General features: G+C 36.2%; 2 protein-coding genes across 10 annotated transcripts in view; one reads left to right on the top strand and one right to left on the bottom strand.

Annotated features, from left to right (window-relative positions):
• LCORL (ligand dependent nuclear receptor corepressor like) overlaps positions 1-3062 on the top strand; it is a 161355-nt gene extending 158293 nt beyond the window's left edge. For 6 of the 9 annotated variants that reach the window (XM_045881408.3, XM_064584323.1, XM_064584322.1 and 3 more), the window contains one exon: positions 2310-2445. Coding sequence is in view for 3 of the 9 variants with exons in the window: in XM_045881414.2 (XP_045737370.1) it covers positions 2310-2490 (181 nt within the window). In the remaining 6 variants the exon portion in view is untranslated. Of the gene's footprint in view, positions 1-2309 lie in introns of all 9 variants that reach the window. The other 3 variants (XM_045881414.2, XM_045881415.2, XM_064584320.1) reach the window with 2 other exon arrangements.
• A 1680-nt stretch (positions 3063-4742) lies between these two features.
• Positions 4743-19935, bottom strand: part of NCAPG (non-SMC condensin I complex subunit G) — a 53846-nt gene continuing 38653 nt past the window's right edge. The window contains exons 15-21 of the mRNA XM_064584329.1: positions 11224-11405; positions 10764-10938; positions 8688-8849; positions 8257-8395; positions 7551-7637; positions 6031-6100; positions 4743-5091 (exon numbers count right to left, since the gene is read on the bottom strand). Of these exons, the coding sequence (XP_064440399.1) occupies positions 4968-5091; positions 6031-6100; positions 7551-7637; positions 8257-8395; positions 8688-8849; positions 10764-10938; positions 11224-11405 (939 nt within the window). The 3' untranslated portion in view covers positions 4743-4967. The remainder of the gene's footprint in view (positions 5092-6030; positions 6101-7550; positions 7638-8256; positions 8396-8687; positions 8850-10763; positions 10939-11223; positions 11406-19935) is intronic.

Here is a 19935-nt window from a genome sequence, read left to right as displayed (position 1 = left end):
AGTACAAATGTGTATGATTGTACTACAAATTCCTGACATTAAACCTAACTAGTCAATTTTTCAATTTCCAAATATAAAGGATTATTAAAAATTCTAGATTGCAAATTCTTTGAAAGCATGCACTGTGTATGCTCCCTCATCTTTGTACCTGAAAGGTGCATTCTAGTGGGTACCCAATGTTAAATAATTTGGTACAGAAAATGGAATTGAGAAGTGCTTTGGTTATTACTAGATTACTTAAGAGATCCAGGTTCTTATATTAGTCCACATACATCTGATTGGAACACTCTGAGAAAAGAAGTTTATTTTATTTTTCTATTTTCCTATACCTTAGTTTCCCCATCTTAAAAAAGGGGTGGGTGGGTGGTGTCTAGAAAGGTCCCTTCTAGCTCTATTGTTCTAATGCCTCTGTTTCTAGCACTTGAAGATAGCTATATTCTTCTACTCTTAGTATTCTATAGATTAGTAGCCCCAAACTTTGCATACCGAGTTTTAAGTGTATATTTATGAATTAAGTATGTCAATCTGTGTATTAGTACTAACATATAGTTCTTTTAAAACTGGAATTTTCTTCCCATGCATGTGTATAGTTTTGTGCACTCCTGGAGTTTGTGTACCCAAATTTGGAGTACACTCTCTAGAAAAGTAACTTTAATGTTTTTGAAGGTCTTAAAAAGAACAATGTAGTTATTAAAGTATTATTCTCTGATAAATATACCTTTGTCAATCAAACAGCAAAAATCGGGGTCTTTTAGGTTTTTTTTAGCAAAAATTGTTTTTATCACCATTTGTTGCTTCATGCCATCATCTTCTTTTGGCATTGATACTTGATCTACCAAGCTATCTTAATAAGTATATTTGTATTTTTATAGCTTGCCTTAGATTTCTCAGAGGTATATATGCAAATAATACAAATACAAAGGCTAGCAGTCCTTGGAAGAAGGAAAAACATTACTGCTTTATCTGAGCTTTGCTAACTTGAAAAACAAAAAATCTTGAGGTCCATGAGGCCATCAGTCTAATAATAGTAACCGATGCAAATATTTTCAAAAATCAGTTAAGATTTCTGATATGAATGAGAATATTGTATTTTGGATCTCTTTGTCATTTATCAGGCCATGACCTACTTTAAATATATTCTTTTGTATTCACCTCTGTTTTTTGGCTTTTTAAGTGATTTTCTATTTTTGATGAGTAACCTTTTAAGCTACTTGTAGTTTGTCATTTTGCTTCATATCTATGAAGCTGAAACTATGTTATTCAGTGAAACTGGGACCATTTGCCTGGGGAGAACTCAGTGGCAACATGATAGCCATTGAAATATGCTATAACAGGTTAAACTCTCTGGTTTATTGAATGGCAAATGAGTCCCGTTTTTGACGTTGCAAGGAAAGATCAGGAAAATGCTACTGAGGTCTGGAGGAAGCTGCCACTTGTAACAAGTCACTTAAATACTACATGCCTATTTCCTCTTCACTAATAGAAAGAATCCTAGATCTGTCATTGGAGAAAGGTTAGGAATGATGTAGTCCAACCAAACTAATCAGTTAAGCATCAAATGAGCTACTGTACAGCAAGCTATTAGTTTATAAACATAAGGATTCACATCTGAAAACGTGAATAGACTATCATGAATATTATTTAAGATTCAGGACTACATGTCCATTACATGTGGACTAGCTACCCTTTGGACTCAAGTTTCTGTTTCTAAAGATTCTCATCAGAGAGCTAGTAGACAAGCATAAGGGAAAGAGGAAGGACCGTATTCCAATTCGTTGGGTGACTCTATAACTTCAGACATATTTGTACTTGAGTCTGAGACTCACTTTTATTGTTTATCATCAGGATAAGTATACCAACCTTGCTTGGTTGTTATGAAATTTAAATGAGATAATACATGTGAATGTGCCTAGAACATGGTAGACTTTCAAACAAAGGTTAATTCCTTCTTGTCTCAAAGTGGCTCTGATCCTGGTAAGTTAAAGGACAAATGAAAAGGGTTGAATCCTGCCAAGTTCAGTAGGTTAAATGTCATGAGTGTACTTATGGAATCCACATACACAGTGGTTTTGTTGGCCAGCGCTACCTGGGTGACGCCTTAAGTACCTGGCTATATGTAATATATTCAGTTCAGTAAGGAGGCTGGAGCTAAGAAACAGAACAAAACTCTCATACTTTCAGGGTAATAAAATGCCCTATCTACTCTGTTTAGAGGTCCAAACAATAAAAATGACTGAATTTTCTTTTACAAGGTTGATAATTTCTTTGAAGTTAAAGTAACACTAAATGCTTTGCACTTTTTTTTCCAGCATGCTACAAATGAAAACTGATGAGAAACTGAATTTGTCCGATGGGAATACAGCAAGTTGCCCTGTGAGCCCCATTAAGATGTGCCTTAATCGCCCCACTGAATGGAATCTGAATTTGACAGCATCTCCTCTAGCGAGCTGTACAGTTCATAACCAAAACCTCAGAAGTGAAGAGAAATAGATTGCAGTTCTTCTTGCACTGTCCTTATTTTGTACATCAGTATTCTTTCTGCATTTATCAATTGATCTTGAAATATTTCTAGTCCTGTGATGTCTTTATATTAAATATAATCATTAGCATTAATCATTTGGATTAGATTCTTTGTATGTTTTTTTACGTTTTACACCGGACCGTTGTGGAATTTTGCAGTACAAATGGATTTTGATGTTTCTCTTTTTAAAGGTATTTTGTGAATTTTTTTATGCCCTAAGTTTAAATACATAATTATCCCCAGTTTTATTTCTGTGCACAAAGTTTTAATATATACTGCATTATGTGATTTAGAAGGCTAGTATTGTAAAGATTTGTGATGACCTGACCATTAACAGTTGTATAATAGGTGGATACCAACTACCTCGAAGCAAACTGGTAAAAGGCAAAGGTATCTCTTAGAAGTATCTCTCTTTCAAAGTTATATATGTATAGAAAAATTGATCATAGTTTATCACCAAGTAGCATGTTTTCATTCATAGAATTTGAGCTGATCGGTTCTTTCTCTGTACTTTTAAACCTATAAAATCTGTGGGCTGTAAGATCAATGGCACAATTGCATGTTTACTCTTCAGCAAAGCTGTGCCTCTTGCAGACAAGAATACTGTTTGGTGTAAGTTATCAGTTTTGAATGAAAAAATGGTAAATGGATTTACATCTCTTGATTTGATTGTATTTTAGCCATTTCAGTGTAAAATGTCTTTCTTTTAAAATCAGGATAAAATTCCTTACCTTTAACTATAATAGTGCAAAAGCATAGCTTCAGCAATGGCTACGTGATTGTGTCTAAAACTTGAATAGTAAGAACACTAAAGGTTTGGTGCTTAAATTTGTTTTTCCCATGCCAGAGGAAAAAAGCTCTGGTACGGTGGCCCATGGAAGTATATAAGAACAGGGCTCCTTCCCTTTGGATGGCCTGGCTGTGGGGTACATGGGATTCAGTCTATGGTGTTTCTAAACACTTTTCCTTATAGCACATTCTGTGTACACTTTAAGTCCTATTTCTCCCTACCCCTCACCCCAAAAAATTATTTTTACAGTGACAGGGATTTAACAAAGTAAGACTTACAAAAGGGATTTAAAGCACAGGAAGACACAGAGCCAACAGAATGAAAAACAATCATCTATGTTTTGTTGTTTTTACGACCACATCTGCCTTTTCCTTTTGCTTAGTAAGCATTCTTACTTTGTAACTTTCAGACTCCTTTTATATTTCTGAGTTTTATAAAGCACATATATTATGTAATATAGCAATTTGGTTCTAAAAAGCACAACGATTTTAATTTAGCTCTTAGAACATCACCTTAAATAAATGGCCTAAATAAATCTTAAAAAGCACAATTATTAATAAAACAAATCCAGTGTTAGGACATTTCTATTCTGGATAATAAAGAGAAAAGGTAATCAGAGGGATAAGAAAACATGTTTTGCTGGGTGTTGCAGACGGAAAGAGGACTGAGTTCATATCCATTCCACAACTGAGGCAAGTGCCAATTTGGGAAGAAAAATGAGATTGACAATGAAGAAACAGTGCTCATAAACTAGTATATAAAGGACTTCTGTCATGCTTTTCCTACTAGAATTGTCTTTTATTATCCACAGTATTTATTTTGTTATGCCAAAAACATAGAAAGCAACTCCATAATTAACATGTGAAAGTGCGGGCACTGCCTGGCTCAGTCAGTAGAGAGAGCATGTGACTCTGGATCTTGGGCCATGCGTTCGAGCCCCATATTGGATGTAGAGATTACTTAAAAAAAAAAAAAAGTACATGTGAACATCTCCTAACCCAAGAAATGCCATCAGAAACATAGGAAAACTAGAGCTCTCATATGCAAATACTGTAAGAAGAGAAATTATCCATTCAGATAGCATTACCAAAATGTTTTTAGTGTAAGAATCACAAAATTATCAAAATAACTGTTCAGCTTAGATGCTGGGAACTTTGGAGTCATTGTAGTAGTCCTCCTCCCTGAAGGTAAGCAAGCTCCTTTCTAGCCAGTTTGTGGTACTTCATTTGCCCTTGAGATGTCCCTTTTTAAATGTGTTCTGAAGTGTTCTCATCTATGTTGGATGTGCCCTATCTAAATCACAAGCTTCTCAAATGCAAGCTACTAGCTAGTTACACTGAGAAGCTGTCCAGAATGCCATATACTAAATGTGAGAGTTCACGCATCACCTGAGAAGCCGATTTGCGAAGCAGGTTCCTAGGCCCACCTTAGACGCTGGTTACACCCCCGGGTCCGCTGCAGGCTTCTGTGGAGCGCCAGCCAGGTGCTGTCCTAATGTTTCAGTAAAGGCCAAAGTAACGTGGAGTCACACAGCACAAAGTCCTACAAGCTATCAGGCATTTTCTGATTTTGATACAAGGGTAACTTTATTAAAGCAGAAAACTGAACATAATTTTAAAGGACATGGTTAAAAGGACTTCACCTCCATCATCTCTTCTAACTTGTATCTTCATTGAGAAACTCTGCAAGGTTAAGTTTACTTTTTTCTAGTGCTGCTGTTTTGGCTCGTCTTGGCAATCTCATCTTCATTTCTGATTCTGGCTCTGGAATTTCAGGGTCACTAAATGGATGTTGAAAATACACCAATTTAAATACAAGCTTTAAAACAAGTTTATTTATCAATAAAACTTTTTGTTTCTGTCATTTTATCAGTGTGTAATTGATATCCTGATTTTACTAAGTTTTTAAAACTAAAACCAAAAAAGACTTATTGGCTATCCTGCCAAGTAAATCATGGAAAACCTAGCTAATTGCTTTTTATTTCTATATGGAACCTGGTATTATAAGGAAAAACATTTTGTAATGAAGTGATTAAACAGAACAACTGCCCAAAAGAATTTTGGAGGACAACACAAAGTGAAAAAACATCTTACATTCTCTTAATTTAGGTAATACATTCTTAAAACACTCTGTAAAGAGCAGGTTTCCAAAAAACATTTTAAATTTAGTCAAAACTTAACCTAAAGCTATATACTGAAAATACACACATTACAATTTTACCAATAGATGAACACAAGGCAACTACAAACTTTCAGCTTACGACAGTGGCTTAATTGGCAGAATCTAAAAATAAACACTACACGACAAATAATATATAATTTACAATGATAGAGTAATCCTGCTTATAAATGCTAAGAACCCAAATCTAAATCCTTTAAGAGTTTGCTAATTCAAGATCGGAGAGCCATACACACAATCATGTAGTTAGAAGCATACATGGATATATAAACTGAAAGGACATATTAAAGATGACCACCTAAGACTACGGGCCATCCCAGTAGGAAAAGCACACAAGACATGGGACGTCAAATGCTCTTGATAATGGAATTCTAGACTATATATATCCAAGACCTTGTCATTTACAGTTTTCACTGAGTATCTTACACATACTGAGTTTCTCTCCTTCACAGTGTTAGCAAACTACAATTTCTTTGCTACTCCTAGACCAAAAAAACCCCCAAAAAACACCACATCCATTTTCTAGATGTACATGGCATACCTTTCAGAGTCAACCTCCACAGTCTGACGTCTCCTGTTCATCCTAGCTGAAGCTGTCACTTTTCTCCGTCCTTCAAGACAGTATATAATTCATTATCAAAATTTATTCTCAATTGCTGACTGTTTCTATTTTCTGACCTACCCAAATCCTTCATTTTCCCTCTGCAACAAATTTCTTCCTAGTTTCCAGCCATTTATTCTTTTGTAAGCTTGGGTAATAGGCAAAGGAAAATATGGAAATCAAATTATAAGGAGGCAAATTTTAGTTAAATATATTTGGGAGAAAGAAGAATGTGAAAAACATGCTATGTAAAGAGAAGTACTTCTGCTATAGCACATGACCTGCGGAGAAACTAATGAAAATTAAGGGGAGAAAAGTGGGGTATGCCCATCAGCAGACCCGGGAGAGAGAGCTTTAATCAGTAAGGTAATGGCTTCTTACAAAATATTCAAATGTATACATGGCCAATTCAAGTATGTGTTATAAAACATTTTTCAGTATAAAAACTAGACCTTCTAACAATATGCTGAAGGTTGCAAAATTCTACTTGCTAGAAACTTCCAAGGTTAAGAAGATAAAGTTTAGCCCATGATGCTCCCTCATTTATGATAAGAATCTGATCAAATTGCTCAGTATGAACATTTGGTTGAAATTTATATACCCTATTTATTATTCATGTAAGACTTAACTGTTTTTCTCCACAACCTTACATATTTGCTCATAATGCAGCTAGCCCCAAGAAAACATCCAACAATATGGGACTAATTTGGAACAATACCCAACAATAAGCATGTGAATAAGTGATTGTCTACAAAAATATTATGGCCAGATTCCATTTAGAAAAAAATTAAATCTGCATAGGGCCTCAAAATTGTTTTTTAAGAATTAAAATAATGGTTGGCTCATGGGTGGGATGATTAGCGTTCTTTATATTAGTTTGCTTGCATGTATTTTCTGATTCTTCTGTAATAAGCATGAATTGCTTTTGTAATAATAATAAAACAATAAAAAGATGTTGAATTTCAGATTTTTTTCCAAGTGATCCCCTAATTGTCAACATTTTCTTTATTCCAACAAATCCCCTATTGTTGGATACCCCTTGGGAAATAAATGATGTTGAAAAATGATGAAATGAAATGGGAAAAAGGAAAACAGAAGCCCAGACAAGTACTACAGGGATAAAAGGTTTTCAAAATGCTTAATCATATAAATGACAGAATATAACCAGCTAATAATAGAAAATCATCCTTGATCATCTGGTAAAAAAAATCTTAATTTAACCCAAATAGTCCTTTGCAACATGATACATTGCATCAAAACTCTTTCAATCAAAAGCACTTGGAGCAACACTAGTATTAGAATCTTCTAGACACAAAGCAAAACCTAGTATCAGCTCTAAGAACTGAAAATAAAGGATACCTGAGACACTTAAAAATCTTTATCAACAAGGAAACTTGCAAAGTGAGCATTTCACTGGAAAACAAAATTGAAAAGTTTTATTATAAAGATCCATATACTACCTCTGTTAGTCTTCTGCTGAGTGGATTTTGATGCTCGGGTTGCTTTTACATCCCTGAGAGGAGTTTTATATGCTTCTTTACTTTTTTCTATTAAAGGAAATGACACAACAATGTAAATTTTAAAAAGCTTCATTAAACATTTTAAATGGCCTTTCCAAGTCAATTTTTCATAAAACAGAAATGACAACAGTACCATCAGCAGCTACTGAAAATTATCATAAACCGGTGTCCCAAAAAGCATGAATACTGGAAAGCAAACGAAACCTGAGACAGTATGCATGGTCCTATGGTGAAAAATGTACACATAAAAAAAAACTACGAAAGTAGAATAAACATTTATCAGTAATACACTTTCCAAGGGAATTAATGAGAAACATTTTTCTTTCATTTCTGAAATCCAACCACATGCTAGAGGAGGAAAAAAAAGTGCCTCTTTAAGATGCAAAGGACAGGGGCCCCTGGGCGGCTCAGTCGTTGGGCGTCTGCCTTCGGCTCAGGTCATGATCCCGGGGTCCTGGGATCGAGCCCCACATCGGGCTCCCTGCTCCGCGGGAGGCCTGTTTCTCCCTCTCCCACTCCCCCCCTGCTTGTGTTCCCTCTCTCGCTGTCAATCTCTCTGTCAAATAAATAAATAAAATCTTTAAAAAAAAAAAAAAAAGATTCAAAGGACAGAATCTTACAAATACTCAGGTTAGTATGTGATTACCATCTTCAATTTGAAAAGCAGTCATAGTCATGTTGGCATCCTGTGCTGCTACTGCTTGGTCATCATACTCTTTATTTCCTTTTTCTAACTGAATCTTGATTTTCTCCAGAGCTCTCAGACATGTCCTGTCTTTTACTTGCTATAATAGAAAACATCATTAATGTTTTTTAATGCAGCATTTTCTAATCTTCTTTCAGAAAAGCTATATATGGATATCAAGATGTTTAAAAACATTTAAAAAATTCTATTAAACTTATGAAGGCAATATTTACTTCAAATGAGCAGACACAATTTGCCGACATATGTATAATTTAATACAACCATGTAATGTATTTAATACAACAATAATTTAATACAACCACATAAATTCTACTTTAATAAAAAATTTGTTCACAGTAATTTATATACAGAGTAATTAGAAACCACTTTACCTCCAGAATTTCATTCAATAGAACCAAAAGATCTTGAGCAAGATTGCTACTGAGTTCTAAAGAACCCAAGGCTTTCGTATAGACCCGAATTTCTGGTGAACATGGACATGTTAAGATCTCATTGCAAATTTTTATAGCCAAATTGTCATGAACTGATAAGGCCTAGAAAATCAAGAGAAAAAGGTTTTGTAAACTGGAAATGGTATTACAATATAGTTCCTACATATCTAACAAACATTTCCAACTAATTATCTTGCCATAATTTCAAATGCAAAATGTCTAAATCCAAATTTAACATATTCCTCCCAAACTGAACTCCCCCCCTCTTCTTATAGAGGGTCCTGTGGTACAGGGTCCAGATCCACCCCCTTCATGAATGAAGCAATCATCTCCAGCTACTCTGAGTTCTGGAGGCTAAAAGTTCTCAGGTGCAGAACTGATCCAGGCTGGAGACAGTGGGGCCTGCCACGTTAGTCCTCCTTCAGTGGCTGGAAGATACGCAGGTACAACAGCCCAGCCTTGTCTCCATCTGAGCAACTCAAGGGATTATCCCAGTTCTGGAGCTTCCTGTGGGATGAGCTGGGGCTTTAAGACTGCATGACAGTTCAAGTTCTTCCTCTGCCCCAACCTACTTCCCTCACTCCTCCAGGATGTTGATCAGGAGAAAACTGCAATTAAAAGATGTCAACAGCTTCTTTGAAGTCCTCTGTAACCCATACTCAGGACCTTAAGAGTTATCTTGGTTGGACTCCATCTTCCTTGCCTCCCTAAGTTCTTTCTTCATGTCTTTATACCCATCTTTTTTTTTTCCATGTCACTGTCTACTATTCTTTTCTTTCTACTTTCTATTGCTATCATCTTTTTTCTACAAGCTTTTTATCTCTTAATTATACAGATTTCCAACTGCTCCCTTAATATTCACTCTCTATTCCTCTCACCAGTTCACCTCATATAATGATACTGACCACCAAACTGATCTTCCTAATAGGTAATTTTCATCCCATTAAGCCTTTCAATATATACCCTACACCAGTTCACCTCATATAATGATACTGACCACCAAACTGATCTTCCTAATAGGTAATTTTCATCCCATTAAGCCTTTCAATATATACCCTACATCATTATGGCAAATACGGCCAACTCCAAATTCCCTACACCTTAATGTTCTGCCCTCAACAGGGCCATTCTGGCTCCTTAGCCAGAATGATTCTTCCACAGTCCCCTGCATGACTTGGACAACCAGCTACATTTAATCACTTTTACCTAAAGTCTTTTTTATTCCCAATAAGACCGAAGTGAATTTTATTAGTAATGCTGTACTCATCACCCCTACTACATGAACCCTGCCTTCTTCTTAAGTCCTAAGCACTTAGTAGCTCTATCACCTACCCTTACTATATTTTGCCTTAATATCCTTTGTAATCATCTTTCCAATAACATGTAACATAATGACTTGAATGGAGTATGCAGTCACTAAAAAAATTAAATTAAAAAGCTATACTTTCAACTTAATTAGCTGGCATCTGAAATCATTAATAACACATTAATTTTCAATATGGTAACAAGTTTAATTAAATGATTAAGTTAAAGGATCCAAAACCCAGCTTAAGTTTAATTTATGGGACAGTTTGCAGTTAACTTATCTTCTTTGAATTAAAAACAAAAATGAGCTTGAGGTGACCAATTCATTCTTTGAATTCTCCTTCCTTGTATCAGAAACAAAGCAGATAAGCCAACGTTTGAAGATTCAATGAGTCCTAGATAAACATAGGACATTTTTCAGAATGTTTAATATAGCCAGCACTAGGTTGGGAGGGGGTAGTGAGAGAGATGAATTTTTGCTAAGTTCTGAATTTCAGTAGCAAATTATTTCTATCTTTATATGATTATCACATTTCCCAAAAGATCTTTGCTTCCTTTGTGTTATGTGCCACCATATAGACCAGAAATCTCAAGATCAAACCGTGGCCTCTATTTCTAAGAACCTATGAAAAGGATTATTTTATCAAAAACAACAGTGACCTGTATGATAGTCAACATCCTTACCATCCACAGGCTAACATACCCACCCACCTGATAATCTTGTGAATTCTTGGCCTGAGGATTTAATCCACTTGGTCTTGTCAAATCTACAAGTAACTCAGCAACATTAGTGATATCTACTTCAGCTAAAGGAGAAGATGCAGGAGCACTGGCCAGTGTTTGCAGAGTTGGAAGAAAGGCTTCTTCAAAACATTCCTGATTAGTCCTATTGAAAAACAATTTGAAAAGTATGTGAGCAAAGAAAAGGCATAGGATTCTCAAAAAAAAAAAAAAAAAAAAAGTATAAAATTCACCCCATCAAGATACAGTATATTTTCATCTAGGAAAGAGACAAATAATTCAGGTAAATAAAATCTAGGTAAGTTCTCATTTTCATTACTAACCACTGGAAAAAAAGGAACAATAACAAAATTATATTTATAGATAGGACTCATGGGGAGCCTGAATTTAACTTCAAGTCAGATTCGGATTTATCAATATAACTAAATACCTGCTCGCATAAGCAAACATGGGGAAGAACACGCCTAGGCAATGTCGAAGTCGGACATCCTCTTCAGTCACAGGATTGTACCATAACAAGATAAGACGAGAAAGAATCCTGCTGCTGACCAAGAGCCCTGAGAACATCAGCTTGGCTAGTCCTTCTGCAGCTCCTGTCCTGAGTTCAGACACCTAATAAAAATGACTTTCATTAAAAGAAATTTTATTAAATTTGTATTTCCTTCTAAAGCCTTACAATGTAGCCTGTCCTACAATATTCTTCTATGAACTATCAAAAAATCACTCATACTATGAATTTGTTAAAGATACATAAAAAGATTTTAGGTTAAGGCTATATGACAAATTATTAGTCTAGCTAAGAAAACTTCAATTCCCTTAAAATTTTTTTAGAAGAAATCAAAAGTTACAACAGTAATGTATTACATGCTTCTCATGAGATAAGATATAGAAAACACTCAGTAATAATCCCTACCATGAGAGGAAGGTGACCTATAAACAGAATCTCCAGAGGTGGGAGTGACAGTGTGTATGAATAAAGGGGAAATGGGAATAGAAGGTGTACAAATGGAAAAAGGAATTCCTAGAAAGAGTAACCAAAGCAAAGCTTCGAGAAGAAAATGGAAAAGAAGATACGGTGATATTCAAATGGAGGTACAGGCATAAAGACAGGTAACTAAAAATACTAGTTATTGAGACTGAATTATTAAAGTCAAGCCTCTGACACTTCCTAGCTGCATGATCCTGTGCATATTAACTTTGTACCCCACTTTTTAAAAAAGATTTACATATTTATTTTAGAGAGGGAGCACACGTGAGTGGGGGAAAGGACACTGGGAGAGAATCTCAAGCAGACTCCCTGCTAAGTGCAGCGCCCCCACGTGGGGCTTGATTCCATAACCCTGAGATCAGGACCTGAGCCAAAATCAAGAGTCAGACGCTCAACTGACTGAGCCACCCAGGCACCCCATGTACCCTACTTTTTTCATTCAAAAATAAAAAGTTCTGAATTTTAAAAAAGGATAATAAAATTACAGTTACAAAGATAAAGAAATACTACAAATAAAACTCTTGCAAGCACTATCCACATAGGGGTGCCTGGGTGGCTCAGTCAGTTAAGTGTCTGACTCTTGGTTTCAGCTCAAGTTATGATCTCAGGGTCACGAGATCCAGACCTGAGTTGGGCTCAGAGCTCAGCAGGGAGTGTGCTTGTCCCTCTCCCTCTGCTCTTCCCCCACTCTTTCGCTCTGTCTCAAATAAATAAATAAAATCTTTTTTTAAAAAGTGCTAGCCACATAGTAAATCCTCAACAAATATCAGTTATTGTTTATTATTACTGAAGAACAGTAAATTTGCTCAGTGATCACATTACAGAGATCCTGAAAATCAGGCAAAAACATTCAGCTGTAGTGAGGCAGGATGTGGAACCACTTAAGGTTTTTGAAATGGCAGAGAAATAAAGACTTAAATGAGATTTTAGGAAAATTATATTTGCAGATTATAATCTACGAATGTAAAACAAGTCTAAACTAGAGACAGAAGTAAAAACAATGGAACAAGCAAACACAAGAACTATATCAAAAGTTTTTCAAAAACTCAAAGATTTAGAAGCCAACAAGATTAGTAAGTGCTAGGGCACGAGCACGTGCTTTCCACACACTAACTCCTTTTGGGCTCACAACAACCAGAGGGCAGAAACCTTGTTCCACTCAGCACTGTACTCTCAAGAACATAGTGACTGGCACATAATTCGCCCTCAAATATTTGTTTTTTTTTTTTTTAAAGATTTTATTTATTTATTTGACAGAGAGATACACACAGAGAGAGGGAACACCAGCAGGGGGAGTGGGAGAGCGAGAAGCAGGCTTCCTGCGGAGCAGGGAGCCCGATGCAGGGCTCGATCCCAGGACCCTGGGATCATGACCTGAGCTGAAGGCAGAAGCTTAAAGACTGAGTCACCCAGGTGCCCCCAACCCTCAAATATTTGTTGACTTAATTAAAGAACCATCCAGTGAATAGGCATCATTATCCCCATTTTGCAGATGAGGAAAAAAGCCAGAGACAGTAAACACCTTACTGAAGATTCACACAAATGCAACCAGAACACAAATGTACAAGTCTACAACTTCAAAGGCTGCACGCTCCCCATCTCTTTAAAATGTTTAACTGTGACAAACTTTCCTGATAGCAATAGTGATCCATCTGTTGAATGTCAGGAATTTGAAATGAAACAGAACTGCAAGTCTTTAAAGCATGTAAAAAAATTCTTATTATGGCCCAGAGGGCAGTGCAGTAAGTCAGATTTTGTTTAGTGGTAATGACAAAAATAAAGTTAATATCACAGAATCTAATATAGCCATAAAGAGATTAAGGTACCAGTACTATTAAAAAAAAAAAAAAAAGCTTCATTCCTTTGTCATACAGTTTTACTGCTCAGTCATTTTCTACCAATGCAATGTCAGCAAGCCCACAGCACTGGGTAATTCCCAACAGGAAATTAGTATATTGCTTGAATATTAACTCAAAATTTAAAACCAACATCTGCCTTTTGATTGGTGAGTTTAATTTATTTACACTTAAATCACTGATAAGGAAGGACTGATTACCACAATTTTGCAATCAAAATGTGGTAAGTCAAAAACTGTTAAAAGAGACAAAGAACGATAAATACTGATATTAAAAAGGTTAATTCATCAAAAGATAATTAAAAGTATAGATAAAACAGAGCCTCAGGATACATAAACAAGCATTGGCGGAAATGCAGAATGAAATAGCTCAACAATAATAACTGAAGAGCTTTCCGGAATGGACAGAACACCCAGGCAGATCAGTAAGAAAACAACAATAAGGACTTGAACAATATTACAGACCAACCAGACCCACCAAACATGTAGTCCCTCCACCTCACTATAGTAGGATACACTTCCTTCTCAAGGGCACATGGAATATCCTCATGGACTGACACTATGTTAGGCCAAAAACAACTCGAAATAAATTTTAAAAGAATTAAAACATCAAAATATCTTCTCAAACCACAAGAGAATATACCTAGAAAGCAATACCAGAAGAAGACTATAAAATTCACAAATATGTGTAAACAATATATTTTTTACAAACCAATGAGTCAAAGAAGACATAAAAAGGAAATTTAGAAAACACTTAGAAATGAACTAAAATGAAAAATACAAAAACCCAAAACTTAGGAAGTGCAACATAAGCTGTCTTCACAGGGCAATGTATAGCAGTAAATGCCTACAGTGAAAAAGAAAAAAAAAATCTTGGACTTCCAGGAAGATGGTGGAGTAGGAGTATCCTAAGCTCACCTCCTCCCATGGATATACCTAGATAATACCCACATCACTGTAAATCACCCAGAAAATGACCCAGACTCTCCACAGCTAAATGTAGAGAAGAGGCCACATCAAAAAGAGCACGAAGGGTGGAGACATGGCCATGAACCAAACTGACCCATGGGACTGTCCACAGGAGGGACACTGCAGCCACTGGACAGAGGAGAGGAGCAGACCCCACCCCAGGCACCACAGGTACCGGAGAACTGCACTGGAAAGAAGAATCCCCTTTATAACATATGGCTTTGAAAACAGAGAGACTTAACACTGTGAGTTCTTATAATCAGTGGGGCTTAACACCTGGAACCTTAAAAAATCAGCCAACTGGGCTCTGGGAGAGACAAATGTAGATAGGAAACTCAGTCCCTGCCCTTAAGGAGAGAGCATAACAACCAACCCTGCTAAGATACAGCATAGAAGCAGTAATTTGAAAAAGGCCTGGAGTATACAGGAAGATTTATTTACTAATCTCAGAATGTGTGCTAGAGGGACAGGGATCTTTAGGAGACTTCTCCAAGAACAAAAGAGCTGGCAGTGCCATTTCCCTCCTCTGGCCCCCAGCCCAGATACCCAACATTTGAGGGAATCAGCCCAGGATGAACATGTTCCACCTACCTTGCTAACAGCACACCCCACTCCTGAATTCTCCAGATCTGCCCATTCCAACCCACCCACAACAGGAATTCTCCAAAGCAGCTAAAGTAATGGGGTGAAGGCACACATCTAATCCGACTGCCAGCCCTGCCTACCAATGAAAGCTTCCCAGGGGACAACACCGGGAGAGCCATTTCAGTTCACTGTGAATACATCTCTGACAAACACCCACCCTGACCCAATCAAGCCTAAAGTAGCCCCAGACTGGCCCGTAAAAATATAGGGACTAAAGCTTGCCAACAAGCAAAGGGAACCATTGCAGATGACTGGACTGAAGGCAAACGTGGCTCAGCCACAACAGGAGGGTGCGTAGCACACATAGGAGACACCCCTGAAGCACCAGGTTCTGGTGAGCAGAGGACACTGCACTCAGGACACTACAGGACCTCTTCTTCATATGGCCACTACTTTCAAGAGCAGAAGACAAAGAGCTGACTTTCCTAACACATAGAAACAGAGACAGAGTTAGACAAAATGAGACAGAGGAATATGTCCCAAATAAAAGAACAAGACAAAATCACAAGCAACAGAGCTAAATGAAAAGGAGATAAGTAATATGCCTGATAGATAATTTAAAGTAATGGTCACTAAGATACTCACTGGACTTGAGAAAAGAGGGGAGGATCTCAGTGAGACCCATAACAAAGGGATGGAAAAAAATAAAGAACCAATCAGAAATGAAGAACTCAATAACTGAAATTAAAAATACACTAGAGGGAATAAACAGTAGACTGGAGGAAGCAGAACAGATCAGTGAACTGGAGGACAGAGTAATGGAAAATAATCAAGATGAACAAAAGAAAAAATAATAAAAAATGAGAATAGATTAAGGGAATTCAGTGACACCATCAAGCATAATAACATCTGCATTATAGAGATCCCAGAAGGAGAAGGGAGAGAAAAGAGGAGAAAATTCATTTGAAGAATAGGTGAAAACTGTCCAAAACTGGGAAAGGAACAGAAATCCAGACACAAGAGGCACAGAGAGTCCCCAGCAAAATCAACCCGAGGAGGTCCACACCAAAACACATAGTAATTAAACTGGCAAAAAGTGGTGGGGCGCCTGGGTGGCTCAGTTGGTTGAGTGCCCAGCTCTTGGTTTTCAGCTCAAGTCATGATCTCAGGGTCATGGAATTAAGCCCTGCATCGGGCTCCACACTCAGCATGGAGTCTGCTTGAGATTCTCTGCCTCTCCCTCTGCCCCTCCCCTCGCTCACATGCTCTCTAAAATAATTAAATCTTTTAAAAATTGGCAAAAAGTAGAGATAAAGAATTTTATTTTTTTTAATTTTTACTATTAAACTGTTACGTTAGTCACCATACAGTACATCATTAGTTTTTGATGTAGTCTTCCTGATTCATTGTTTGTGTATAACACCTAGTGCTCCATGCAATACGTGCCCTCCATAATACCCATCACCAGGCTAACCCATCCCTCCCAACCCCTCCCCTCTAAAACCCTCACTTTGTTTCCCAGAGTCCACAGTCTCTCATGGTTCGTCTCTCCCTCTGATTTCCACCCCCCTTCATTTTTCTCTTCCTTCTCCTAATGTCCTCCATGCTATTCTTTATGTTCCACAAATAAGTGAAACCATATGATAATTGACTTTATTTATTTTTTTTTTTTTTAAAGATTTTTTATTTATTTATTTATTTATTTGAGAGAGAGAGAGAATGAGAGACAGAGAGCATGAGAGGGAGGAGGGTCAGAGGGAGAAGCAGACTCCCTGCCGAGCAGGGAGCCCGATGCGGGACTCGATCCTGGGACTCCAGGATCATGACCTGAGCCGAAGGCAGTCGCTTAACCAACTGAGCCACCCAGGCGCCCTGATAATTGACTTTAAAGAGAATTTTAAAAGCAGAAAGAGAAAAGAAGAAGGTTACACACAAGGGAAACCCCATAAGAATATCAGCTGATTTTTCAGCAGAAATTTTGCAGCTCAGAAGGGAATGACATGATATATTCAAAGTGCTGAAAGAAAAAACCTGCAACCAAGAATACTCTATCCAGCAAGACTATCATTCAGAATAGAAGGAGAGATAAAGAGTTTTTCAGACAAACAAGTTAAAGGAATTCACCCCCTTTAACCAGCCTTATGAGAAATGTTGCAGGGGATTCTTTTAGTGGAAAAGAAACACCATAAGCAGGAGAAAGAAAACTAGGAAGCACAAAAGGAGTAAAATTAAGTATACCTAAAAATCAGTCAAGGAATTCACAAAAGGAAAAGAAATAAAGTATAACACCGTGTATCTAAAATGTGGGGAGAGAGGAGTAGAAATTTAGTACTTTGAAAATGGTTCAAACTTAAGCAACCATCAACTTAATATAAACTGCTATATCCATATATAGCAGGTTATATGTAAACCTGATGGTAACCATAAATCAAATATCGGTAACAGATAAGCAAAAAGTAGAGAAAGGAATCCATGCATATCACTAAAGAAAGCCAGTAAACCGTGAATGAAGAGACCAAGAAAGGAACAGAGAAGAACTACAAAAACAACCACAAAACTAGTAAAAGAAGAGCAGTAAGTACATACCTATCAATAATTACTTTGAATGTAAATGGACTAAATGTTCCAATCAAAAGACATATAGTGACAGAATGGATTTAAAAAAAAAATGCTGCCTACAAGAGACTCTTTTCAGATCTAAAGACATATGCAAATTGAAAGTGAGGGATAGAAAAACATTTATCTGCAGATGGAAGTGAAAAGAAAGCTGGGCTAGAAACAGTTATATCAGACAAAACAGACTTTAAAACAAAGTCTGTAACTAGAGACAAAGGACAATACATAATCAAAAGGTAACAAAAAAAAAAAAAGGAAGTAATCGATAGCAATATAATTATAGTAGGGGACTTCAATACCCCACTTACAGAAATGGATACATCATCCAAACAGAAAATAAACAAGGAAATAATGACTTTCAGTGATGCATTAAACAAGATGGATCTAATAGATATATATTCAGAACATTCCATCCCAAAAGAGCAGAATATACATTGTTTTCAAGTGCACACGGAACATTCTCAAGAAAAGATCACGTTAGCCAACAAAACAAATCTCAACAAAAGGACTAAAATCATACCATGCATCTTTTCCAACCAAAATGCTATGAAACTAGAAATCAACCACAAGAAAAAATCTAGAAAGAAGACAAGTACATGGAGGTTAAATAATATGCTACTAAACAATTAAGGAGGCAACCAAGAAATCAAACAAATCAAAAAGTAAAATGGAGAGACATGAAAAGGAAAAAAATTTGGGAATGCACCAAAAGCTATTCTGAGAGGGAAGTTTATCACAATACAGACCTACCTCAAGAAGAAAGAAAAATCTCAAACAACCTAAACTTACACATAATGGAGCTAGAAAAAGAAGAATAAACAAAATCCAAAACCAGTAGAAGAAAGAAAATAACAAAAACTAGAGAAAAAATAAATGAAATAAAAACTAATAAAACTGATAAATGAAGCCAGGACCAGGAGCTTTTTATTTGAAAAGACCAACAAAACTGACAAACTCTAGCAAGATTCATCAAAAAAAAAAAAAAGAAAGAAAGAAAAAGAAAAAAAGGAGGACTCAAACAAAATCAGAATGAAAGAAGAAAAATAACAACCAACATCACAGAAATACTAAAGATGATAAGCAAATATTATGAAACATTATATGCCAACAAATTGGACAACCAAGAAGAAACAGATAAATTCCTAGAAATATGTAACCTCCCAAAACTGAATCAGGAATAAATAGAAAATATGAATGGTTCAATTACAAGCAATGAAATTGAGTCAATAATAAAAAAAATTCCCAACAAACGAAAGTTCAGGGCCACTTGCCACTAGGCCCCACAAGTGAATTTTACCAAACATTTAAAGAAAAGTTATTACCTATTTTTCTCAAACTATTCCAAAAAATAGAAGAGGAAGGAAAGTTTCCAAATTCATTCTATGAAGCCAGCATCACCCTGATACCAAAAACACATAAAGACACTACAAAATAATATATTATAGCTATTGAACATAGATACAAAAGTCCTCAACAAAATATTAGCAAAGAAACAGTACATTAAAATTTTTTTTATTTTTAAAAATTAAAAAAAAAAATCATTCACCATGATCAAGTGGGATTTATTCCTGGGTTGCAAGGGTGGCTCAATATTTGCAAATCATTGTGATACATCAAATCAATAAGACAAAGGCTAATGTTCTATTGATCTACTGATCATTTCAATAGATGTAGAAAAAGCATATGACAAGTACAACCATCTATAATAAAAATCCTCAACAAAGTATGTTTAGAGGGAACATACCTCAACATACTAAAGGCCATAAATGAAAAACCCACAGCTAACATCATACTCAGTGGTTAAAAAAAAGACAAAAAAACAAAAAAACAGAGCTTTTCCCCTAAGATCAGAACAAGACAAAGATATCCACTCTCACTTTTACTCAACATAGTTCTGGAAGTCCTAGCCATAGCAATCAGACAACAAAAAGAAATAAAAGGCATCTAAATCAGTAAGGGAGAAGTAAAATTCACTATTTACAGATGAAATGATATCCTATAGAGAAAACCCTAAAGACTCCACCAAAACACTACTAGAACCGATAAATGAATTCAGGAAGGTCGGATACAAAATCAATATACATCAATTGTTCCCATGCCTATATACACAAATAATGAAGTAACAGAAA

This window comes from Mirounga angustirostris, unplaced genomic scaffold (genome assembly GCF_029215605.1).
Source record: "Mirounga angustirostris isolate CCGP_5_RB_7025 unplaced genomic scaffold, mMirAng1.0.hap1 SCAF_2, whole genome shotgun sequence".
Taxonomy (NCBI): Eukaryota; Metazoa; Chordata; class Mammalia; order Carnivora; family Phocidae; genus Mirounga; species Mirounga angustirostris.
Note: the sequence above shows the minus strand (reverse complement) of the source record. Positions and strands in the feature narration are given on the sequence as shown.